The following is a 21,138-nucleotide window of genomic DNA, read 5'->3' as shown; positions in this document are numbered from 1 at the left end:
CGGGCGCTGCCCTGCGCCGGCCGCGGGGGGGCTGCAGCCCGCGGGGGAAACGGGGGGCGCCGTCGCTGGCGCCCCGGTGACTCCGTCCAGAGGCCCCTAAGCTGTCCGAGAACAGCAAAATCCAGCAGAGAACTTAGGCGGCCCTTCGTTTACTCCGTGCTCTTACTCAGCTTGTTTTTCAGACTTGAAGAAGTCACGTTGGTATGTCTTCCCCCGTAGTTGCTCCTCGTAGAATGCAGATGCCTCGTCTAAAAGCCACCTTGATCGACGTCTCCTCCGGGTGCTGGCCCAAGGAAAAGTTGATCTCTGCAGAGAAATGCAAATGCCTCTCTAGATGGTAGATTGGGTGCTCTAAGGTGGCATTCAGCCTATCCCCGTCTTCCTACGGCGCCCCGAAAATACCCAGCGAGTAATAACATAATTACATGCCCCTTATTTCTGTTATCCTTAAATTGGATTTTTAGTCTGTTTTTCATGTATACTTGCTCCTCTCAAGATAGCAAAAAAGGGAATGGGAAAAATATATTCCCCTTTTGTGATACCTTGAGCCTCGAATCCTTTGCAAGCAGATGGAATTGTGCACGCGCGCACCCAGCCGCTCTCCGAGGACAGTAACATTAATTACAGACTTGCTGTGTCAACTCCTGCTAAAAGCCTGAGTCAGGTGCCGTGTTTAAGATCTGCTTACCACTGGCAGTAAGCTCCCCTACTGTCTGGCAAGGCAGATGAGGCACAAACATAAAAAGCTACAATAAGTGTAAATGTAGACGTGTAAAAGGCGTTAATACCCATACCTGCAATGACTGTCAGTCAAGTATTCAGTTTTCACTTTAGGTGTGTAAGCACTTTAGTATAACCTCCCCTGTCTTTTTGAACTGATTTTATAATTTTGATGTATTTTCTCTTTGCAAAACGGTGGTATGTACGGTACATATTCTTTGTGTATTGGTTGTTATAAGTAATAGAGAAGCAGCTCAGAAGGAATTTGTGGATGGGAAATTTTAAATTCAAGTCTAGGAAGTCGTATTCTGCTATATTAACATTGAACTAAGCTCAGTGTATTAGATCTCTGCAGCCTAATATACAGACAGGGAGGTCATCCTTATTTGTATTTTTTTCCTCTACCCGGAATGTTCTTCCATCTTGCTAGCATCACATTCCATGTTTTCCTGTGTCATTCAGCTTCAAGTGTCATAGAAGGAGAAATGCCCCTACTCACGTAGTTTAAAATTAACTGCCTTTCCCCTTCCTATCCCTAACCCAAGCCTAGTACCCTGAGTGAACACTCATGATAGGTTTAATTTAATCTCCTTCCCTGTTTACTTTTTAAAATCTTACTTGTCCTTGAAGGCTCAGCTTGAACCCTACCTTCCTTTAAGGCCTACTCCAGTGTACTTTTAAAGTAACTCACGTTGTTTACGTAATTAGCTTGGCAACTATTCCAGTATTGCCTTATGACAATTTTCCTACATTTCTGCATTATTTGTGTTTTCTTGCAGATTAAAATACAAACTGCTCAAGAGGGAATCTCATGTATAATTTTTACGGATAGTAGACAGGGATAAATGTTACTGACCTTTACCATACATTTTATTATTCAAACGGGAATAATACGAGTTTTTATTGCCTACCTTTACCTCCCTCAGTTTTTTAAAGGAAGTGTAAGCATTGTTAATACCTTATTCAGTAAGCCCAAAAACTATTAAAAATCTTTGTTCCATTGGTCAGAAGAAGTTGATGACTAGCATAACAGAGAAAGAACCCGTTGGTGAGCCATCGTTACCTTGCCTGATCCAGATTTGCGGCTTTTTAGCATTTTGGTCGACTTACACCGTGTTTCATTTCTACCACCAAGTACCTATGTGACTTTGGGTAAATCACGTAATTTGAATTAATTTCAGTGAAAAGACATCAGATGAGATCATTGCTAATATTAGGTAATTTTAAGGTAAAGATCACTAGCTTCTTCCTTGAGCTGCAAACTCTGTTCCCTTAAGCCTTGACCCTTTCCCCCGAGATTTCATGGGATGGCTCCGTAATTCTGTCTGCTATGCCTGGAGCAGGCTGTGATTCTCCTTTTCCCCCCTTCTCCATACCCAACCTATCCCAAAGTCCTGTTGATCCTGCTTCTAACACAGAACAATACCTGTCCAATTGTCTTGTCTCCTCTGCTGGTTACCTGTAGTGGAAACCACCATCCTTTCTCACCTACAATACACTACTGCTTAGTGTGCGCAGCTTGGGAAGGGGAGCATTTTCTCGGTGTCTCTTTTCCATGCCATAAATATAACTTGTCTTTGGAGCTACGTCTCCTAGTCCATGCTCCAAACACCCAGCCTCATCACCTCCTAATTCTGTTGCAGAAGGCGGGCCAGCCAAGTGCAAAGCCTGAAGAGTGTGGTGTCATAGAAACTAAGAGATGAGTGAGAAACTAATACTCCCTAGAGGTGAAGTGAGCGAAGGAGAGAGGGGTGAGCATTTGACTGCAGTCCTAGCCTGCTGACGTTGGTGCGAGTGGTGTTACTAGGGTAAGAGAGAGGGACTCCATTGTAGGGGGTTAGGGATGGTGAATGGAGGTGATGCTTCTCCACGGTGCGCTTTAAAGAAGTTCTTTTGGTTAAGAGAAAAGTGGGGTGGTTTCTAAAATAGAATCAGTAGCCAAAGGATAGACTCTTTTGTTTCATGTTTGTTTAAAGATGGGAGGTACCAGAACGTGTGTGCTATAGAAAATGACTAGAACAAGAACATTTTTTCATATAGGGGTGGGAGGGAGGGTGTGTGTGTGTGTGTGTGTACATCAGAGTAGAGGACTTGTCTGCATTGTTTTTAGCTATGTTCCCCCGTATTTAGGATACTCCCTGCAGTAATAATAGGTATTCCCTGAATATCCTAACAATCATTGAACGACGTGAACCCTTCTTAACCTTCTTTCAGTTTTCCCCTCATTTATCAGCTAAGGACGTGTTTAAAAGTATAAACCAGATCAGTTCACTGCCCAGTTAAAGTTAGCAGTTGTGTGGCCTTGCACCTGCCTTCTGCAGCTGTTATCTCCAGCCTGCTAACTGTACTCCAGCCGCAGGGGCCCCTTTCACCTCCTGAAGCTGAAGGACTCCTTTCTCATTTTAAGGTTTGGAGTGTAATTTCCTCCACCAACTTCTTTTCTTCTCATCTTTTAAAACTCATATGACACCTTTTCCGAACGACTTTCTTAATACTGACATGTAAGGGTTCTGGGGCCAGACTGTCTAGGTCCACTTCCCAGCTGCCCACTTCCTTGTTATGTGACTGTAGTCAAATTACTTATATTCTCAAAATCTCATTTTCTTTGTTTTTCATATGGGAATGATAATAGTGTCCTGTTTATACAGCTCATTTGAAGATTAAAAAAGTATGCCGGGTAGCGGCGTGGTGGTGCACGCCTTTAATCCCAGCACTCAGGAGGCTGAGGCAGGAGGATCCTTGCGAGTTTGAGACCAACCTGGGATACAGAGTGAACTCAAGCCCAGCCTGAACTGCATAGCAAGACCCTGTCTCAAAAAGACAAAGCAAAACAAAAAAAGATCCAAAGAGTGTATAAAGCATGTAGTATAGAGCCTGGCACAGAGTAATTGGGACATAAATGTTAACTGTTTACATTTTTTTTAATTTTTGAAAAAATTGTTGACATTTTTTAAAGTAGATTGCCCCCACCATGTTCCTTTTTATTTCCGTTCCCTATACTGTGCTTCTTCACCGTATAAGTAACAATTTAGAATTATTAATTAATGTAATTTACTGTCAGTCTTCCTTTTTAGGTAGATAGTAAGCACTGCAAATGCAGAGACCATTTGCCATATTTCCCAAAATATTTCTAGTTCCTACTTCGGCACCTTTTATGTAGTTATTATTTGTAAGAAATAGTGAATAAAGTGAGCCAGAGTTATGTTCCACACTGAAATGTCGGGGGTCCAGTCAGTGCCCCTGGAAGACTCACTGAGAGCAAAGCCGAGAGCGGTTAGCACACAGCTTTAGTTCAGTATTCTGCTCCCGTCAGGGACATCTACTTTTCTCACAGTGGTTTACTGCGCAGGCCTGGTTCTTAGGCTTGATTCTTATACTTTTTATTAATTCCGTTATGTAAATCAAGTTTTAATAGAAGACCTTCAAATAAAGGATAAAATAATAGTTTTGAAAGGGAATTCAGAATTTTGATCAGGAAGGTAACTCACTGAAAAAAGATACAACCTGATAAAGTACATTGTTTATCAGCTAGTTGGGGAACAAATCCACTGAACGATGGCAAACGTTTTATCACTGAGAAGTTTTAACTCTTCTTCAAAGACTCCTTTTTGAAAATATACTTGTACCTGCATAAAAAGAAAAATAAAAGCGAAATTAATTAACACTCCTAAAATGTCTTAATATTTAAAGGATTTTTGACTCACTTTCAGCATAGTCCCTGTGTCCATGTTTTATTCAGTAGTGTCATTCTCTGTTTATTAAAGCATCATTCACCATTTTTATACAAATCTCTGTTATTCTCTCCACTAGGATTTTCTTCCAAGACGATACCCATTCTTCAAATTTAATACACATATAGCGAGAAATATGTCATGTTATCCAACTAAAATGATAAGATGCCTGTCCACTTCACTTATACATGGGAAAAAATGTGCCTTAGAATGTGTAAAATATCATCATTGATTTTGAAGATACTTCAAGAAAAATTTTTATCTTACAAAAATTTTGTCAGCTAAGAATTATTAGTGCATAATATTACTGTGCATAATATTATTGGTTGGAATCACTAATATTTATATGCCACTTGATAGTATTAATTCAGTATTCTTTTTTAGGCAGAATGTTCTTTTTTATTTTATTTTAAAGAGGAAAAAAATAATAAAACATTAGAAATGATGAGAATTTTAAAAAACAAGATGATAGGAGTTCAATAGTGGTTGTTATGTTGCATATTGTTGTCTTCAAAATAGTAGTTCAGATTACCAGATATGAGCATGTAAAATCGGTCCAAAAAAATTAAAGATTAACTGTTCCTTTCAATAAACCAAGAGAAATTAGTACTATGATTAGATATCTTGTGTATATATATTTTTTCTCTTCTTTCTTTTTTCTTTTCCTTCATTCCAGTTATTCTTTCCTTTTAAGCAGTTTGTTTCCCTTTCACAATATCTATTATACCTTTTGGTTTTTATTTACTCTTTCAGATTCTTATACTAGGGAGACAATAAGATGTTTACACATGCGGGTCTGATTTATTTCACTTATGAGTAAAACCCAAACTGCGTGGGAAATACTTCAAAGAATGGACAACTGGGATCTCTTGTTATTGAAAAGTTTTTGCACATCAAAAGAAATCACCAACAGAGTAAAAAGAAAACCCATGAATTGGGAAAAAAATTTAGCCACTGTCCCTCAGATAAAGGACTTCTATCTAAAACATATAAAGAATTCTTAAAAAATCAGGACCCCGAAATTCAAAGACCCAATCCAAAAATGAGCATCTGAGATAATTCAATATTCTTGACATCATTTAAGTATCATACATGCCAGTGTGATTAGTTTACCTACTTTGCAGAAAAGGAAGCCAGAGCTTCCCAGAGCCTAAGTAGCAGGCAGTAGTAAGTGATGGGCCATTTCAGATGGTCGTCTTCTAGTTCCAAATCCCATGGTTTTATTATTTGCAAAATACGTTTTTCAAGTAGAGTTTTACACTAACCAAATTTAAGAAACGGAAATTTTTAGCTCTTTGGATTTATGATTCTATGTAGAATACACATGGCTTTCTGTACTTTTAAAAGTTTTATCAAAGTGAGTATATATGATTTTAAAATTTTTGTTAATATACTTGAACTTTTCTACTAAAGTTTCTGTTTATAAAAATAACAGTTATTTTATGCTTACATGATTGGATTCAATTCTTATATATGAACCATGATCCTCAATAACTGACTCAATCTAACTATTTAAATTACATGTGTGTTTTTAATGATAATGAAATTGATTGAAAAGTGTTTGGGTTGGGTTCTTTTAAACTGATATTCTTGATGCCTATGCCACTATGCAGAAGTATAGTTTTTATCCTTTTGAAAGTCTCTGTTTTGATACCTTTTTGTTGTTTTATTTTCTACTTTTAAAAATACTGAGAAACCATGTCATGCTCCAAATAGGGTGATGATTTCTTTGCATTTCTTAAATATTTTGAACACTTAGAACAAAACTAGAATGTGACAGTAGTTTGTGAATTGAGTTGATATTTTATCGTTTAAATTTTATTTTATTTTATTCATTTATTGTCTTTTTTTTGAGTCAAGGTCTCACTATACAGTTCGGGCTGGCCTTGAGCTCACTTTGTAGCCCAGGCTGGCCTCAAACTCTCAAAGATCCTCCTGCCTCAGCCTCCCGAGTGCTGGGATTACAGGTGTGAGCCACCACACCTGGCTGAAATTTTATTGTAAAATAATTATCCATAGATATAGAGTGTTCATGTACCTTTAACCCAGTTTACCCCAGTGGTTATGTTATATGATTAAGCATTATAAAATTATATAATTAGAACACCAAAATTCCACAATTATAGTACAAAATCAGAGTAAAGATTTTACAGTGGTACAATGTGCATACTCAGTTCCATGTGAGTTTCTCATACGTATCGTTCCCTGAGACCATGACCACAATCAAGGTGCAGATTACTGAGGGTCACTACACATGGCTCCCTCAGCTCACTCCCCCACTTGCCACGGTCCTCAACCCGGCAGCCACTCACTTGTTTTCCGTATCTCTGGTTTTGCTTCAAGAGTGATACAAGCATTGTGTGACCTTTTGAGATTAGCTTCTCACTTACCGTAATGCCCTGAAATCCATTTAACTTGTTAGGTGTGTCAATATTTTGTTCAGTTTTAATGGTGAGTAGTATTTTAGTGGTGAGCAGCTGGATGTTCCACAGATTGTTTATTCATTCACCCATTGTGCAACATGTTGCCTGTTTCCAGCTTTTTACTGTACAAATGAAGCTTTTATGAAACAGCATGGACAAGGTTTTGTGCCCGTGCAAGTTTTTATTTCGCTGTGGTAATTGCCCACAAGTGCAGTTGTTGGGTAATATGGTAAGTGTATGTGTTTATCATCTGTATATTCTCTTTGATGAAATGTCTCTTCATGCCCTTTGTCTAATTTTTAATTGGGTAATCTGATTTATTACTGGTGAGTTTGGAAAGTTCTATGCCTACTTTAACAGACTTGATTTGCAGATATTTTCTCTTAGCTCTAAGACTGTTTATCCTCTTAAAAGAGTCCTTCACAGAGGAAAAAAATCTTAATTTTGAAGAATTCCAATCTATTAATGCATTTTTGTTTTACAGATTGTGCTTTTGATGTCATGTGTAAGAACTCATTGGTTAATTCTCAGTCACAAAAGTTTTCTTCTATGTTTTCTACTAAAAGTTAATGTTTTTATAATTTCAATTTAAACCTGACTTATTTTGAGTTAAATTTTCTATAAAATATGATGCTTAGGTTCAGTTATTTTTTCCTTGCTTGGTAGAAATGGAGTTGTTGGCCATTTGCTACAGCACTATTTTTTGAAAAGATTATTTTTCTTTCATTGGATTGTTTGTGGACCTTTCTCAGGAATAACTGTGTATGTGGCGGCTGTTTCTTACTTCTGTATTCTATTCTACTGGCCCCTGTGTTTGTCCTTTGTTGCTATCACACGGTCTTGGTTATGTATAAATAAATCTTCAAATTAAGTAGAATGGTTATTGCCTTACTATTACACTTTTTCCAAATTGTATTAGATATTATAATCTAAACCATATGTTCAAAACATCTTGCTGGAATTTTGATAACAGTTGTGATAAATCTGTGTATCACCTAGGGGGAACTGACATCATTTCCCCCTGTGGTGCTAGAGATTGAACCCACAGCCTTTGCATTGCACTATGTCCCCAGTCCTTTTTGAAATTTTATTTTGAGCAGGGTCGCACTAAGTTACCCAGACTGGGCTCAAACTTGGAGTCCTCGTGCCTCAGCCTCCCAGAGTGCTGGTATTATAGGCATGTAGTACCACCACACCAGCTTTGAGGCCTTCACTATGACATCATGAGTCGTCTCCACTATGGGGCCATGTCTCTCTCTTTATTTCAATCTTCTTTCATTAGGATTTTGTACTTCTCAGCATACAAACCCTGGATGTGCTTTGTTATATTTGTATCTAAGCATTTCTTTCCCAGGCATTTTTAATTTTGGTTTTGGATGTTCATTATTAATATATAAAGATACAGCTAGGTTTTGTGTGTTGATCTTACATCATATGTGTGTCTGATTACTTACTAATTTTGAGAGTTTTTTATGAGAATTCCTTGAGATTTCCTGGGTAGACTCCTTAGCATCTGCACTTAGAGACAGTTTTGTGTTATCCTTACCAGTGCATATGCCTTTTATTGACTTTTCCTGCTTTCATGTGCCGATTAGAGTTTTAAGTACTATGAGGAATCGTAGTACTGAGAGTGGATGTCGTTGTTGTCTTTATTTTAGGGAGAAGGCATTTAATCTTTTACCATTCCTATGTTAGTCATGTAGGGGATTTTTGTACCATCATATTCCCTATGAAGTTTGAGAGGGCGGACTTTCACTTCTCTTTCTTAGGAGTTTTTCTAATGAATAGGTATTTGATTTTTCTTAAGTGCTTTTTTTAATGAATTGATAGAATCATGTAGTTTTTCTGCTTCAGCAATGATGGCATACGTTGATTGATATTATTAACCTTGCTTCCCTGGATAAACTTGCATGGTCATAATTTAGTTCCTTTTATGTTTTGATGCGTTCTTTTTGCTAATATTTTATTAATAGTTTTTACACTGACATTTGTAAGAGATATTGGTCAGTGGTTATGAAGGTGTGTGTGTGTGTGTGTGTGTTTCTTTTCATGCTGTCTTTGGAGTACCACAGTAATACTGATTTTATAAAATTAGTTGGAAAGTGTCCCCTTCATATTTTCTGGAAGAACTTGTCTAAAATTGGTATTTATTCTTAAATTTTTTTTTTTTTAGGTTAGCCATTCATACTTTTTTGTTTGTTTGTTTATTTTTTGTTTTCCTTCCAGTACCAGGAATCAAACTCATGACCTTGCGCTTGCCAGGCAGGCGCTGTGCCACTGAGCTAAATCCCCAGCCCCTCTTCTTTAAATTTTTGATATATTGAATTTCTTTAGTAATTAAAGGGATGTTCATATTATATATCTCATATTTAGTTTTAGTAATGTAAATACTTAGTGCTGTAAATTTTCCTTTCAGTACTGTTTTAGCTGCATCTCACATATTTTGATGTTTTATTTTCAGTTCAGTTTATTTTATAACTAATCTTGAGGCTGGTCTGCAATCCTGTAGCAGTATATTTAACTTTCAAATAACTGTATATTTTCATAGGTTTTATCATTGTTGTTACTAATTTCTAGTTTGACTCCGTTATGTTCAGAAAATGTGTGTAATTTCAGTTCTGATTCATTTGAAATTTGTTTTGTGGAGCAGGATATGTTCAATCTGGGCATATATTCTGTGAGTACTAAAAAAGAATACATATCATGTTGTTAGGTGAAGATTGAACGTATTGTGGAATCCTTCTATATTTTGACTACTTTTTTGTCTAGTTCACTTAATTTTGAAGAGTAGAGCATTGAGGTCATAAGCAATAATAGTGAATTTGTATCTTTTGCTTTTAAGCTGTATCAGGTTTTGCTTCACATCTTTAAAGCTCTGGTTTTTTGGTGCATTCAGGTCTTTTTTTGGCTTACTATTATTTGTATCCATTAAGATTTTTCTTGCTGATATCTACTTTCTCTTCTATTAAAATTGCATTTATGCTTTCATTTAATTAATGTTCCCATAGAATACCTCATCTATCCTTACTTTCAACCCACTTACATTTGTAGTGAGTTACTTATACAAAGCCTAAAGTTGGGTCAGTTTTCAAAATCTACTCTCATAATCTCTGTCTTTTAACTGATATATGTAGGTCACTTATATTTAGTGCAATGTTATGCATGTTTAAACTTACCATTTGTCTTTTGTTTTCTGTTTATTTTTGTTTCTGTTTCCTCTGCCTTACTGTGGGTTACTTGCACCTTTTTTTAAAATTCTGTTCTGAGTTAATTTTACAGTAACTATGAGTATATTCTCTGCATACATTTTTTTAATAGTTATTCAGCTCTTTCTGACACCATCCTAGTAGAGAAACAGGAAAAGGATGATTGAAGCCTGTCATTAAAGCCTGTTATGGTTAAATTCTACATGCTTTATTGCTCCTTTACAGATGTGGTCAATATAAGCCAAAAAATGGCTAGGGTTATTATCTAAAACTTTTCTATCTTCCTAGTTTATTCCTTTTCTGGCTCCATGACTAAAGAGAGTAAGTTTTACTTGAGGCTTTTTATATCGGTGCCCATTGGTGTTTTGGGGTTTCCAGCCTCTTCAGTATCTGGAATATATTCAACCAAAAGAATGCTCAGGGAGCTCACCACCATGTTGTATCTCAGGTCCCCATTTCACTAGCCATTCAGTATTCTTTTTGCCACTTATTTTGTCTTCATATGATTGTGATGTGTGTGTATCTGTGTGTGTTTTTGTAGGGTTTTTTTTTTTTTTTTAGTAGAAAAATAGAGAAAGCAGGAACTTGATCACTCTGAGAACTGAATGAAATAACTATAACAAAGACATGATAAGTTCTGGTACCTTCACACTTGTTACACTGTTAAACAACTAAAAAAGTTCAGAATTTATTTGCCTATCAATGTTTACTTGTCTTTGGAATGAAAGTTTTACATATTGTATTATTCTCCAGTTAATTGGTTTAAAGGTCCCAAAATATGCTTTGTGATACAGAAATAGATGCTGAGTTTAGATTGTTCACTGTCAAAATTTCTTTTCATAGCTGCCCTTTGTTCTCAATATGTTACTATGCTCAAGTTTTTCCCATTTAAAATAAAATATAACAAAATTTCCTAAGCTCTACATGTTCGCCTAGCCCCTACCTTACTGAGCTTCTAAAAAGAATAACTTACACAAATTAGGCCCATTATTTTCTCTTAAACCCACTGTAATACTTTCTCGCCACCTCTCTCCTAAATCATGACGGAGTCTTTCCAGTTGTTAAGTACCCTTTCAATGAAATGTGAATGAAGAGACCATATTGAACATCTAACTCAGCCCTTAATATGGCTGCAATAACATTCTGCGTGTGTGTCTGTATGAAAGCCCCAAGCAAAATGTATGAGTTAAACCCACAGAACTGTGAAAGATAATAAATTGTTTTACACCACTAAGTTTTGAGACGATTTCAAAGCAATGGATGAGCAGAAGAGAAATGTACTGGAGAACCAGTTTTCTGATTTTTCTGGCTCCTCCAGTTCCTTAGTCTTTTTCTCCTTTGTTTTCCACTTCCTTACTTTGGGTGATGAAACTTTTATGCTATAAATTTGCAATTCAGGAAGTTTATGCTTATCTGGCCTTTAGTTACCTTGGATTCTTAATCTCATGTTTAAAATGGTCTTTAAAAATAAAGTTTTATGCTGTTTTCCTTCCTACTTTCAGATAGGCCAACAGGTACCAATGTTTGCATTTATTTCCTCAGTGAAGATCATAACTAGTTAACGTAGGCACTGATCTTTATTAATCAATTGTCTTGTGAAAGTCTAAGTTTGAAGTCATGTCGTCTGTGTTGCAGCGTGAATAGTTTAATTTGCTACTGGAAGAAACTGAATGACAAGGAAAGAAGATGTACTGGGTATATACAGTAAGACTCTAGGAATAATGTTTATTTTAATGTTTATTGAAACAATGAGACTGACGAGTCATGCAGCAAGAAGCTAGATAAGCTTTGTATTTATACAATTTGTAAATTTTGCTATTTAACACAACTGTATCGCTGAGAATGTTAGGTACTGATAATGTACTGTTTAATTCCAGTGAGCTCAACATTTCTGAAAATTCAAAGGAAATATATTACTAAATGCCACAAAAATAAACAAGTATGATACTACCTACCATAGTACGACTCTCGTCAGTGAGCGGTTTTGTGTGAGTGACAGAAAGAGAGCAAATTTCGTTGTCTGAAATTTTCATTAAGTCTCTCCTGAATCAGTGATTTCTTTTTCATTCTAGTTCTAAGAACAGATGGAATTTGCTATGGATAATTCATATGATTTCAACCAGCGAAACTCTTGTAATGGAATTCCCTCTGAGAAGAGAAGCAACTTCCTTGTGTCAGAAGACCATGGACAGAAAATCTTAAGTGTACTGCAGAATTTTCGAGAACAGGACGTCTTTTATGATTTCAAAATAATCATAAAAGATGAAATCATCCCATGTCATCGTTGTGTGTTGGCGGCATGCAGTGACTTTTTCAGGTACTTTGCCTTACCTATGCCTCAGATTTTATGATACGGGTAGTTGACTTCTATTTTATATAATTACCTTCAATTTTTCCTCCACAGGGGCATGCGATAGTAATTTTTAATTCTTAAAGAAAAGCTGATTGGAACTGAACTGACTAGTGATTTTTGAGTCGGAGAACCGAAGACTGTCTTTTTGAAAGCGTGGGTCCTCCCAAGCTAGCATTTCCCACAGTTCTGTGGGACATTAGCCCCATGAAATGTTCTGGGAAGAAAACTTCATTTTTTCTGGGCTCAGCCTTGGGAGAGCCCTACACTATATCATATTACAAAATAGATGACAAGTTAAACAAAACTGAAAGCAGAATTCAGAGAACGTGAGTCTGAAAGAAAAGTACATTTAAGTTCTGTATTGGATCCATATATTATCCAAGAGGAGGGACTCTTCAGTCAGAGGACTTCAAAATTTTTCCTCTTTGGCACATGTTACTATAGTAGGGAAAACTACTTCTTAGTGAAAAAAGATTCTCTGAAATACCCAGATTGTTCTGATATTAAGCAGCCTAAATGTATATAAAATACATAAAAATATATATTTGTTTACCCATGTAGTCACTCGCCATGACGCTGTAAGAACGCCCTATGATGCCAGCAGGTTCCTGATTCTACAAGGTTAGGGGTGGACACATTACCTGAGCACTCTGGTAATTGTTTCAAGATGATACCGTCCTGCGGTGCCTCTTGGCCAGCAGAGAGGCACATCTGTCTTGGTGATACCCTTCAGCCATCCCAGCCATAGTGCAGGAGACTTCAATTCTTATTTTGCATTATGTTCAATTTCGGAGGCAAAGTATGTAGGGTTTAAATCTCTATAAACAAACTTAGTCAAAACAGTAAGACAATATTATACACAAGATATGATTTATACCATTTTAATCCTGATTTTAACTCCTATTTTTCAGTGGCCATCTCTTGTCTTTAGAGCATCTCCGATAAGCTAGACTTCATTCAGCACACATTTTTTGATATTACTGCTACTTGCTAAACATCTTTCTCTGTAGGGTTTTTGGCTTTGAATATGGGAGCCGTGGCTCGGAGCTGCCCACTTTACTGAGAACAGGGAGGCTACAACAGTTTTGAACTAGCTGTCTGCCTAACTAGCTTCCAAGTGTTCATCTGTTCTTTGCATTTCTTCTCTTGGGTAATCTCAGTTATTCTTTGAATTCCAGTGTGGCGCTAAATGTTCTTGCGCTGTACCGCGTTGCTCTTAGTAACCAGTGCCTTGCCTCTGCTCGTCTAACTTAGCTTCGCCTGCTCCCTGTGTGCTCCCTGCCTGTTGTCTCGCCTCCCTGTGACAGCAGAGTCTCCACGCGGGTGAAGTCCTTGGTCTCTTAACGCACATTCCCTCAGTCTGAGTCCCAGATCTGCCACTTGTTGAATGTGTTCGCTGCAGTAATTACTTAGTCCCTTCAGGCCTAAAGTTCCTCATTTGTGAAAACTTAGGGTAATAAAAATATGACCCAACTGATACGGCTGTGTAGAAGTCATGATTGGCACAGTGCTCACTGCGTTCAATTAATGTTAGCTAAGATGGCTGTTATTACGTCCAAGCTAGCAAAACGTAGAAATAATCTGGTGTGGACATATAGCTTGATTTCTTTATAATATTTTCATGCTAATAAAATATGCAAGCATTTGAATTTGCCAGCAGGTTTCTGATTCTACAAGATCCTCTACAAGTCCTCTACAAGGATTCTACAAGTCCTCTACTCTTCTAGTTGAAATTACTTTCTGTTACAGGTTTTTGTCCATAGTACTTTGCTAAGTTTATGCCTAGCTTTTTATGGTTCTGTTTTTCTTCTTCCTCTTCTTCTTTTTTTTTTTTTTTTTTTTGTTTTTTTTGAGACAGGGTCTCGCTATGCAGTTCAGGCTGGCCTTGAGCTCACTTTGTAGCCCAGGCTGGTCTCGAACTTGCAATGATCCTCCTGCCTCAGTCTCCCAAGTGCTGGGATTACAGACGTCCGCCACCATGCCCGGCTTATTTTTCATTTTTAAGATTACTACTAAAACAGAACAATAAGGCTGAGGAAAGTAGAATCACAAGTTCAAGCTCAGCCTGGGAAACTTAGCAACTTAGCAAGACCCCTGTTTTAAAATTTTTAAAAAAGCCAGGCGTGGTGCTGCATGCCTATAATCCCACCCTTGGGAGGCTGAGGCAGGAGGATCGTTGTGAGTTCGAGACCAGCCTGGGCTACAAAGTGAGTTCAAGACCATCCTGAACTGCATAGTGAGATGCTGTCTCAAGAAGACCAAAAACAAAAAGAAAAAAAGATGAAGAAGAATAAATTAAATTTTTAAAAACACAGAGACAGTATGGGGGTAGCTGGGGGTATAGGTCAGTGTGAAGGTCTTGAGTTCAGTCCCCCATCCTACAAAAAAAAGAAAAAAAAGAACAATATACTTTTTACATTTTCTACCTCTTTTAAATTAAAAGACATGTTTTACATTTTATTAAATGAGTACAAAGTTCACACAAAATGTGTACAAATAATTTACACTTTTGAAAGATAAAGTTACTAATTAAATCATAATATTTGTATTATGATCTAATGCACTCACTGGCATATTAGGAGGAAAATAAAAGAACACCAGAAAAGTACACACTGAATGATAAATAACCTGACACTGTTTTTGGACAATGAAAGGTGCAATTAAGATGTGAAGTCATGGGGGATAAGGAGTTTCTAGGAATCCCACACATTTTATAGTAACCACTTTATGACAACATGGTAAATTTGAGGTAAATGTTAGCTGAATACTTGAAAGATGAGTATTATAAAATATAGAAGTATGATCTTATATATATGTTTTGAAAGAAAATGTGGAAGTTGATGGTAAATTAAGATATACATAATGGCTGACCAAAAAAATTTGCTGTCTTACAATAATAATACACTAATAACTAATACTTTGCATTGATTAACTCAGTTATTTCTTTCACTGGCCCAAAAGATAGGATTACTTCAGTATCTGCATTTTCAGATGAGTGATTTGAAGTGACCCAGGATTACCCAGGTAGTAAGCGGGAGCAGCTAGAAAGCTAGGCCACTGGCTCTGCACGTCATGCTCTCAATATTACCCGAAGATGAGTCTAGATATTTTAATTAACTAATACAATTATCATCACCAGTTAACATTTCTAAGTTGCTGAACATTATTGAACACTTGTACCTACTATGTCACATGCATATATTTTATCACTATATTTATTTGACTTTGTATTGAGAATATTAAATAGCTTCAGAGGGCGACTGTTTATAATCCTCCTTTTTTCTAAAGGTATTCCTTATTTGGAAGGAATACCTTCCCCCTTAGTTCTCAGTTGGATGTTCCACTTCCTCAGTAGTTTTAGTTACCCTCTGGAGTAGGCTCAACTAAGTGAATTGGCTTTTCCTTGCAGTCGTTGAACACCAGGGACACCTATGCCAAAAGTGTTTTGAAAAACACCCAGACAAATATAAATCATTATTGAACCAGAACCAGTAGTAAAATACATTTTTCCCACCCACAGATCTCCAAGTTATCTATTATATTTTTACCTACTATAAGCCAAAGAAATTCACAACTTCTTAGATTACATCAGATTTGCTGTGTGAAGAAAAATAGACTTTAACAATGAAGAACTTTCAGGCATCTCTGATTATTCAAATCCAGGCAGTCATCTGCATATTTCAGGGCCTGTTAACACAAAATCTTGTGTGGTACACTGGTACTATTTATGTTTAGTTGTATGAAATCACACTGTCTTTTCCCTAAAATGATGTATAAAATATGTCTTCTTTAGATGTTTCTTGTTTAGTGACTCTCCCCACAGAAATTCACTGCCATCTCACAAAACTCCACTTTTCATATTGTATCACTGCCAAATTGGAAGTTAATTTGAAAAAAAATGAAAATCCTAAGCTCCAAGGAATTATGTTTTAAGTAAGCTTAGTGATTATGGACACAGTTGATACTAATTAACCCATAAGTAAATGCTGTGATTTGAAAAATTTTGCCAATTTTATGAATAACGGGTAAGAACAAATCAGTCTACAAAATTTAAGCTTTGGTTATTTTTGGATGAGTTACTGTCTCTGCTCTACTGTACATATTCTTAATATGGGAGTCACAAAATATGTTTGTGGATAGATGAATAATGTGGCTCATCATTATTTCATATATTAAAATCTCTTAGAATGTTATTAAAATATGATTTTATAAGTATATTTTAAATCAATTTTAGAGTGAAGGAAACCAATGCAAAGGTCATATTAAATATAGTTATGTAATAAAATATTCCCATTTATTTGTTCTTTTGTGTTCTTTATTTTTTCAGGGCTATGTTTGAAGTAAACATGAAAGAAAGAGATGACGGCAGTGTCACCATCACTAATTTGTCCTCCAAAGCCGTAAAAGCTTTTCTTGATTATGCCTATACTGGGAAAACGAAAATAACAGATGATAATGTGGAAATGTTCTTCCAGTTGTCATCATTTCTTCAAGTTTCCTTCCTATCCAAAGCTTGCAGTGACTTCTTAATAAAAAGCATTAACCTTGTCAATTGTTTACATTTGTTATCTCTTTCAGATAGCTATGGCTGTATGCCTTTGTTTGAGCATGCGCTATACTTTGTACAGCATCACTTTTCTCTGTTATTCAAATCTAGTGATTTCTTAGAGATCAGTTTTGGAGTGTTACAAAAATGCCTGGAATCAGACGAATTAAATGTTCCTGAAGAAGAAACGGTACTGAAGGTCGTCCTTAGTTGGACTAAACATAACTTAGAATCAAGGCAAAAGTATTTAGAACATTTGCTTTCAAAAGTGAGATTACATCAGTTGTCTGAAGATACACTTCAAGACTGTCTGCTGAATGAAGAGTGTTTGCTCAAAAGCACAGATTGTTTTGACATAATCGTGGATGCAATTAAGTGTGTGCAAGGTTCTAGTGGACTTTTCCCAGATGCTCGACCGTCCACAACTGAAAAATACATATTCATCCATAAAACCGAGGAAAACGGAGAGAATCAGTATACGTTTTGCTATAATATTAAAACTGACTCATGGAAAATACTACCACAGTTACACCTGATCGATTTGCCAGGGTCTAGCCTGTCGACTTACGGAGAAAAGATCTTCCTGACAGGTGGTTGCAAAGGGAAGTGCTGTAGAAAGGTTCGACTTCATATTGCTGAGATGTATCACGATGCCACTGACCAAACCTGGTGCTACTGCCCAGTCAAAAATGATTTCTTCTTGGTATCAACTATGAAAACACCAAGAACAATGCATACGTCAGTTATGGCTCTCAATAAATTATTTGTCATCGGTGGAAAGACCAGAGGATCTCAGGACATTAAAAGTCTCTTAGACGTTGAATCTTACAACCCTCTTTCCAAAGAATGGGTGTCTGTTAGCCCTCTACCTAGGGGCATATATTATCCCGAAGCAAGTGCATGCCAAAGTGTCATTTACGTTCTTGGCTCAGAAGTAGAGATTACAGATGCCTTTAACCCGTCACTTGATTGCTTCTTTAAATATAACGCTATAACTGATCAGTGGTCTGAACTAGTGGCAGAGTTTGGGCAATTTTTTCATGCTACACTAATTAAAGCTGTCCCGGTAAACTGTACACTGTATATATGTGACCTTTCTACCTATAAGGTATATAGTTTTTGTCCAGATACTTGTGTTTGGAAGGGTGAAGGATCTTTTGAATGTGCAGGCTTTAATGCAGGTGCAATTGGAATCGAAGATAAGATTTATATCTTAGGGGGTGACTACGCGCCTGACGAAATCACGGATGAGGTGCAGGTGTACCACAGCAGCAGGTCCGAGTGGGAAGAAGTTTCCCCAATGCCCAGAGCCTTAACTGAATTTTACTGCCAGGTCATTCAGTTCAATAAATACAGGGACCCATGGTTTTCTAATCATTTCTAGAAATAGTATGTGCTCGGAGAGTCTAAAACTATTCGTGTTCCTGCAACCTACAATAAATGTGTTTACCATAATGATTGATACAGAGGTCTTTATATCTTAATAAAGTGGAATGTTCCTGCTATTACAGAACTACTATGTATGTATGCTACCTATGAATAATAGCTCCCAGAAACTTAAACTATAAAATACATTTTACCTAAAATTGAACATAATTAATCTTGGAAAATCCAGAATACTTAGTATTTTGGCTATGTTAAGTCCTTTATGAAAAGCTAAAAAAAAAAAGTTCACAGACTTGGACTGTATATACAGGGAAATCTCTGAGGCACTAAAAATGAATTACAGACTATATTATGTGACATGAAAGATGCTATTAATCTTATCTTGATACTAAAGTTATAAGAATTACTGAATTCCCAACGTTTCTGATTATTGGTCAGCTTCTTTTAAATGCTGTTACAATTATCTTACCTCTTACCGTTAGTTTGGTCAGAAAATTTTCAAAAGTGAAGTATATTTCCCCACTTTTCTAAACAAAGTTTAGTTTTTTTATTGCTTCAGCTCTTCACTAAGTATATTGTACAGTGTTACGCCACTGGTAGTGAAATCCTTAAAAATTGCTTATTCTGTTAGTTTTCAGTGTTCAGTAGTACCATATCTCCTTACTTTTTGGTTCCGTTTTAGTAAATTTAACATTCTCCATTGCACTTTGTAGCTTTAAATGACACTTCTCTGAGTTTATCTTAACGTATCGTAACATATAACCCATTGAATGATATTCTTGGATTTGGAGATGGAGTCTTAAAATACTTCTTCTGTAACAGTGCCAGGTTCCAATGAAACTGAGGATAGAGACATTTTGGGCTCCACGTACGTGGTCATCATTCCATCTCTTAAACTTTACCGACTCTGAGCTCCAGTAAGAAAATTCCAGATTTAATTTGTACCTTGTCACTTTTCTTTGACAATGTATACCAACTATAAAGCACCAAGTGGCTTTACTAGTCCAATAAATTATTCATAGTGAATTATTTCCTAAATTTAAAGCATGATTAGTCTTTTGGTATCCGTAGTAGGGTTCACAGCCTGCATCTGCTGAGATGTTTAGTCTTCGCCTCCCATGATGAAGTGTCAGTCATCCTTGTTTTCACCCAGATCTGCCTCACAAAGGAGTGTAGTTCTTTAAACCGTTTAAAAGATGCAGGCATTTTAGGTTAATTTAGATCTCAGGTAATGTGTAGATTGTATTTCCCTGGAACCAAATGTAGTTTACTGTACTGTGTAGTAGATACTACTCTACAGTAATGTTAAATGAAAATATACCTAAGTGAAGGTCCTTTTATTTTACCGTGTAAATTTTTGCAAACATGTTTAAATATATTTTTCAAAATTGAAAAGCTATTTTTTTTTGCGGTTCCAAAATCAGGGACTATCTCTAATTAGATGACAGCTATATATAATGCGTACTCTATAGAATTGGAGGCCTTCCCGTATAAGCACATGTTCAGTAGACTGCCTTTCCTCTGTGTGTTTAAGAAAAACAATCCAGTGGAGGTTTCTCTGTGTGTATGTGTGTGCCTTTCAGAACAAACAGACTTCTAACAGTGAGTGACCTTTATGTGGATTGACCAAACTGTTAATGTAAACATCTACGAACAGGGTGTGTTTAAAATAAATATTACAATCTCTGACTAGCAATTGTTCCTTTCTTCCAGAAAGAAGAAACTAAAGCAAAATTGAATCCCTGACCAATACTGTTTCATTATCGTATCATCTTGATTTCCACTGTGTGTATCATTCACCGTTGATTTATGGTAATGTTTCTAGAAATAACCTTGTCAAGACCTTGGTGGTTCCCTCTGCATTTGACTTAATACCTTTTCTAATGCAGTTAGGGCCCAACTTAGGAACGAATTCCATTCCAGGAGAACGTTCCTAAGTTGGATTCATTCGTAAGTCCAACACAGCGAGGCTTACACACCTTTGATACAAATATAAAATGTGTATTGCTTAGTGCTTTTTACTAGTTCCCTCCACATTAGTGCTGCTTTCCCTCTTGCTTCCGGACATCCTGGTGTCTGAATGAGCATTCTGATGGAACGCTCCTTTGCCATGCAGTAAGCACACGGCAGCACAACTGTGACCATGGGCAGCAGACACGTGAGCTACTTCCAAGATGTGTTCACATCTATGACATAATGTTCGTAACCCAAGGTCCGTTAGTATCTCTGAAAGTTTGCAGCTCTAATGTTCGTAAGTCAGGGACTTCCTGTACAGATTTTCTACAGTAGTTGTTACAATTGCTGTGGGTTGCTAATTACTTTTACTTTTATCTTTTTTTTTTTTTTTTGGTTTTTCTCCGGTACCGGGAACCGAACTCACGACCTTGCGCTTGCCAGGCAGGCGCTTTTTGCCGCTGAGCTACATCCCCAGCCCCTACTTTTATCTTTTTAATAACTGCCATCCCTTTCTTTCTGTACCTTTGTGTTCTCCAGGTATCTCTGTGAGGAAAATACTGTCTCATCTTACAGCTCCAAACTCTTCCTCTGTTCAGTTTGTTTTTTCTTGTTACCATAGCAGCTGGTACCAGGCTTGGCTCCACTAACTGATCTCTCTAACTTTATATCTCCCTGTAGAACTTTTATTCGGAAAATGGTTCTGTCTTCAGAATCCTCTAGAAACCAAACCACACAGGGTCCGTGACTAGACTGTAGTTTTGTCCGTCACAGTGGCTTCGCTAAGAGCAACATCGTCCCGGCCTGACTCTCCCTTCAT

The 21,138-nt window shown here is 36.8% G+C and overlaps 1 protein-coding gene across 10 annotated transcripts in view; it reads left to right on the top strand.

Annotated features, from left to right (window-relative positions):
* Positions 1 to 20,057, top strand: part of Kbtbd3 (kelch repeat and BTB (POZ) domain containing 3) — a 20,554-nt gene extending 497 nt beyond the window's left edge. The window contains exons 1-4 of one of the 10 annotated variants that reach the window (XM_013511193.1): positions 26 to 201; positions 2,364 to 2,471; positions 12,153 to 12,397; positions 16,761 to 20,057. In XM_013511193.1, the coding sequence (XP_013366647.1) occupies positions 12,165 to 12,397; positions 16,761 to 18,363 (1,836 nt within the window). In that variant the 5' untranslated portion in view covers positions 26 to 201; positions 2,364 to 2,471; positions 12,153 to 12,164 and the 3' untranslated portion in view covers positions 18,364 to 20,057. The other 9 variants (XM_005378016.2, XM_013511194.1, XM_005378015.2 and 6 more) reach the window with 9 other exon arrangements.
* Positions 20,058 to 21,138: the final 1,081 nt, after the last annotated feature.

The sequence above is a fragment of the Chinchilla lanigera genome, unplaced genomic scaffold (genome assembly GCF_000276665.1).
Source record: "Chinchilla lanigera isolate Chin_1 unplaced genomic scaffold, ChiLan1.0 scaffold00011, whole genome shotgun sequence".
Lineage (NCBI taxonomy): Eukaryota > Metazoa > Chordata > Mammalia > Rodentia > Chinchillidae > Chinchilla > Chinchilla lanigera.
This window is presented reverse-complemented; position numbering and strand designations above follow the sequence as displayed.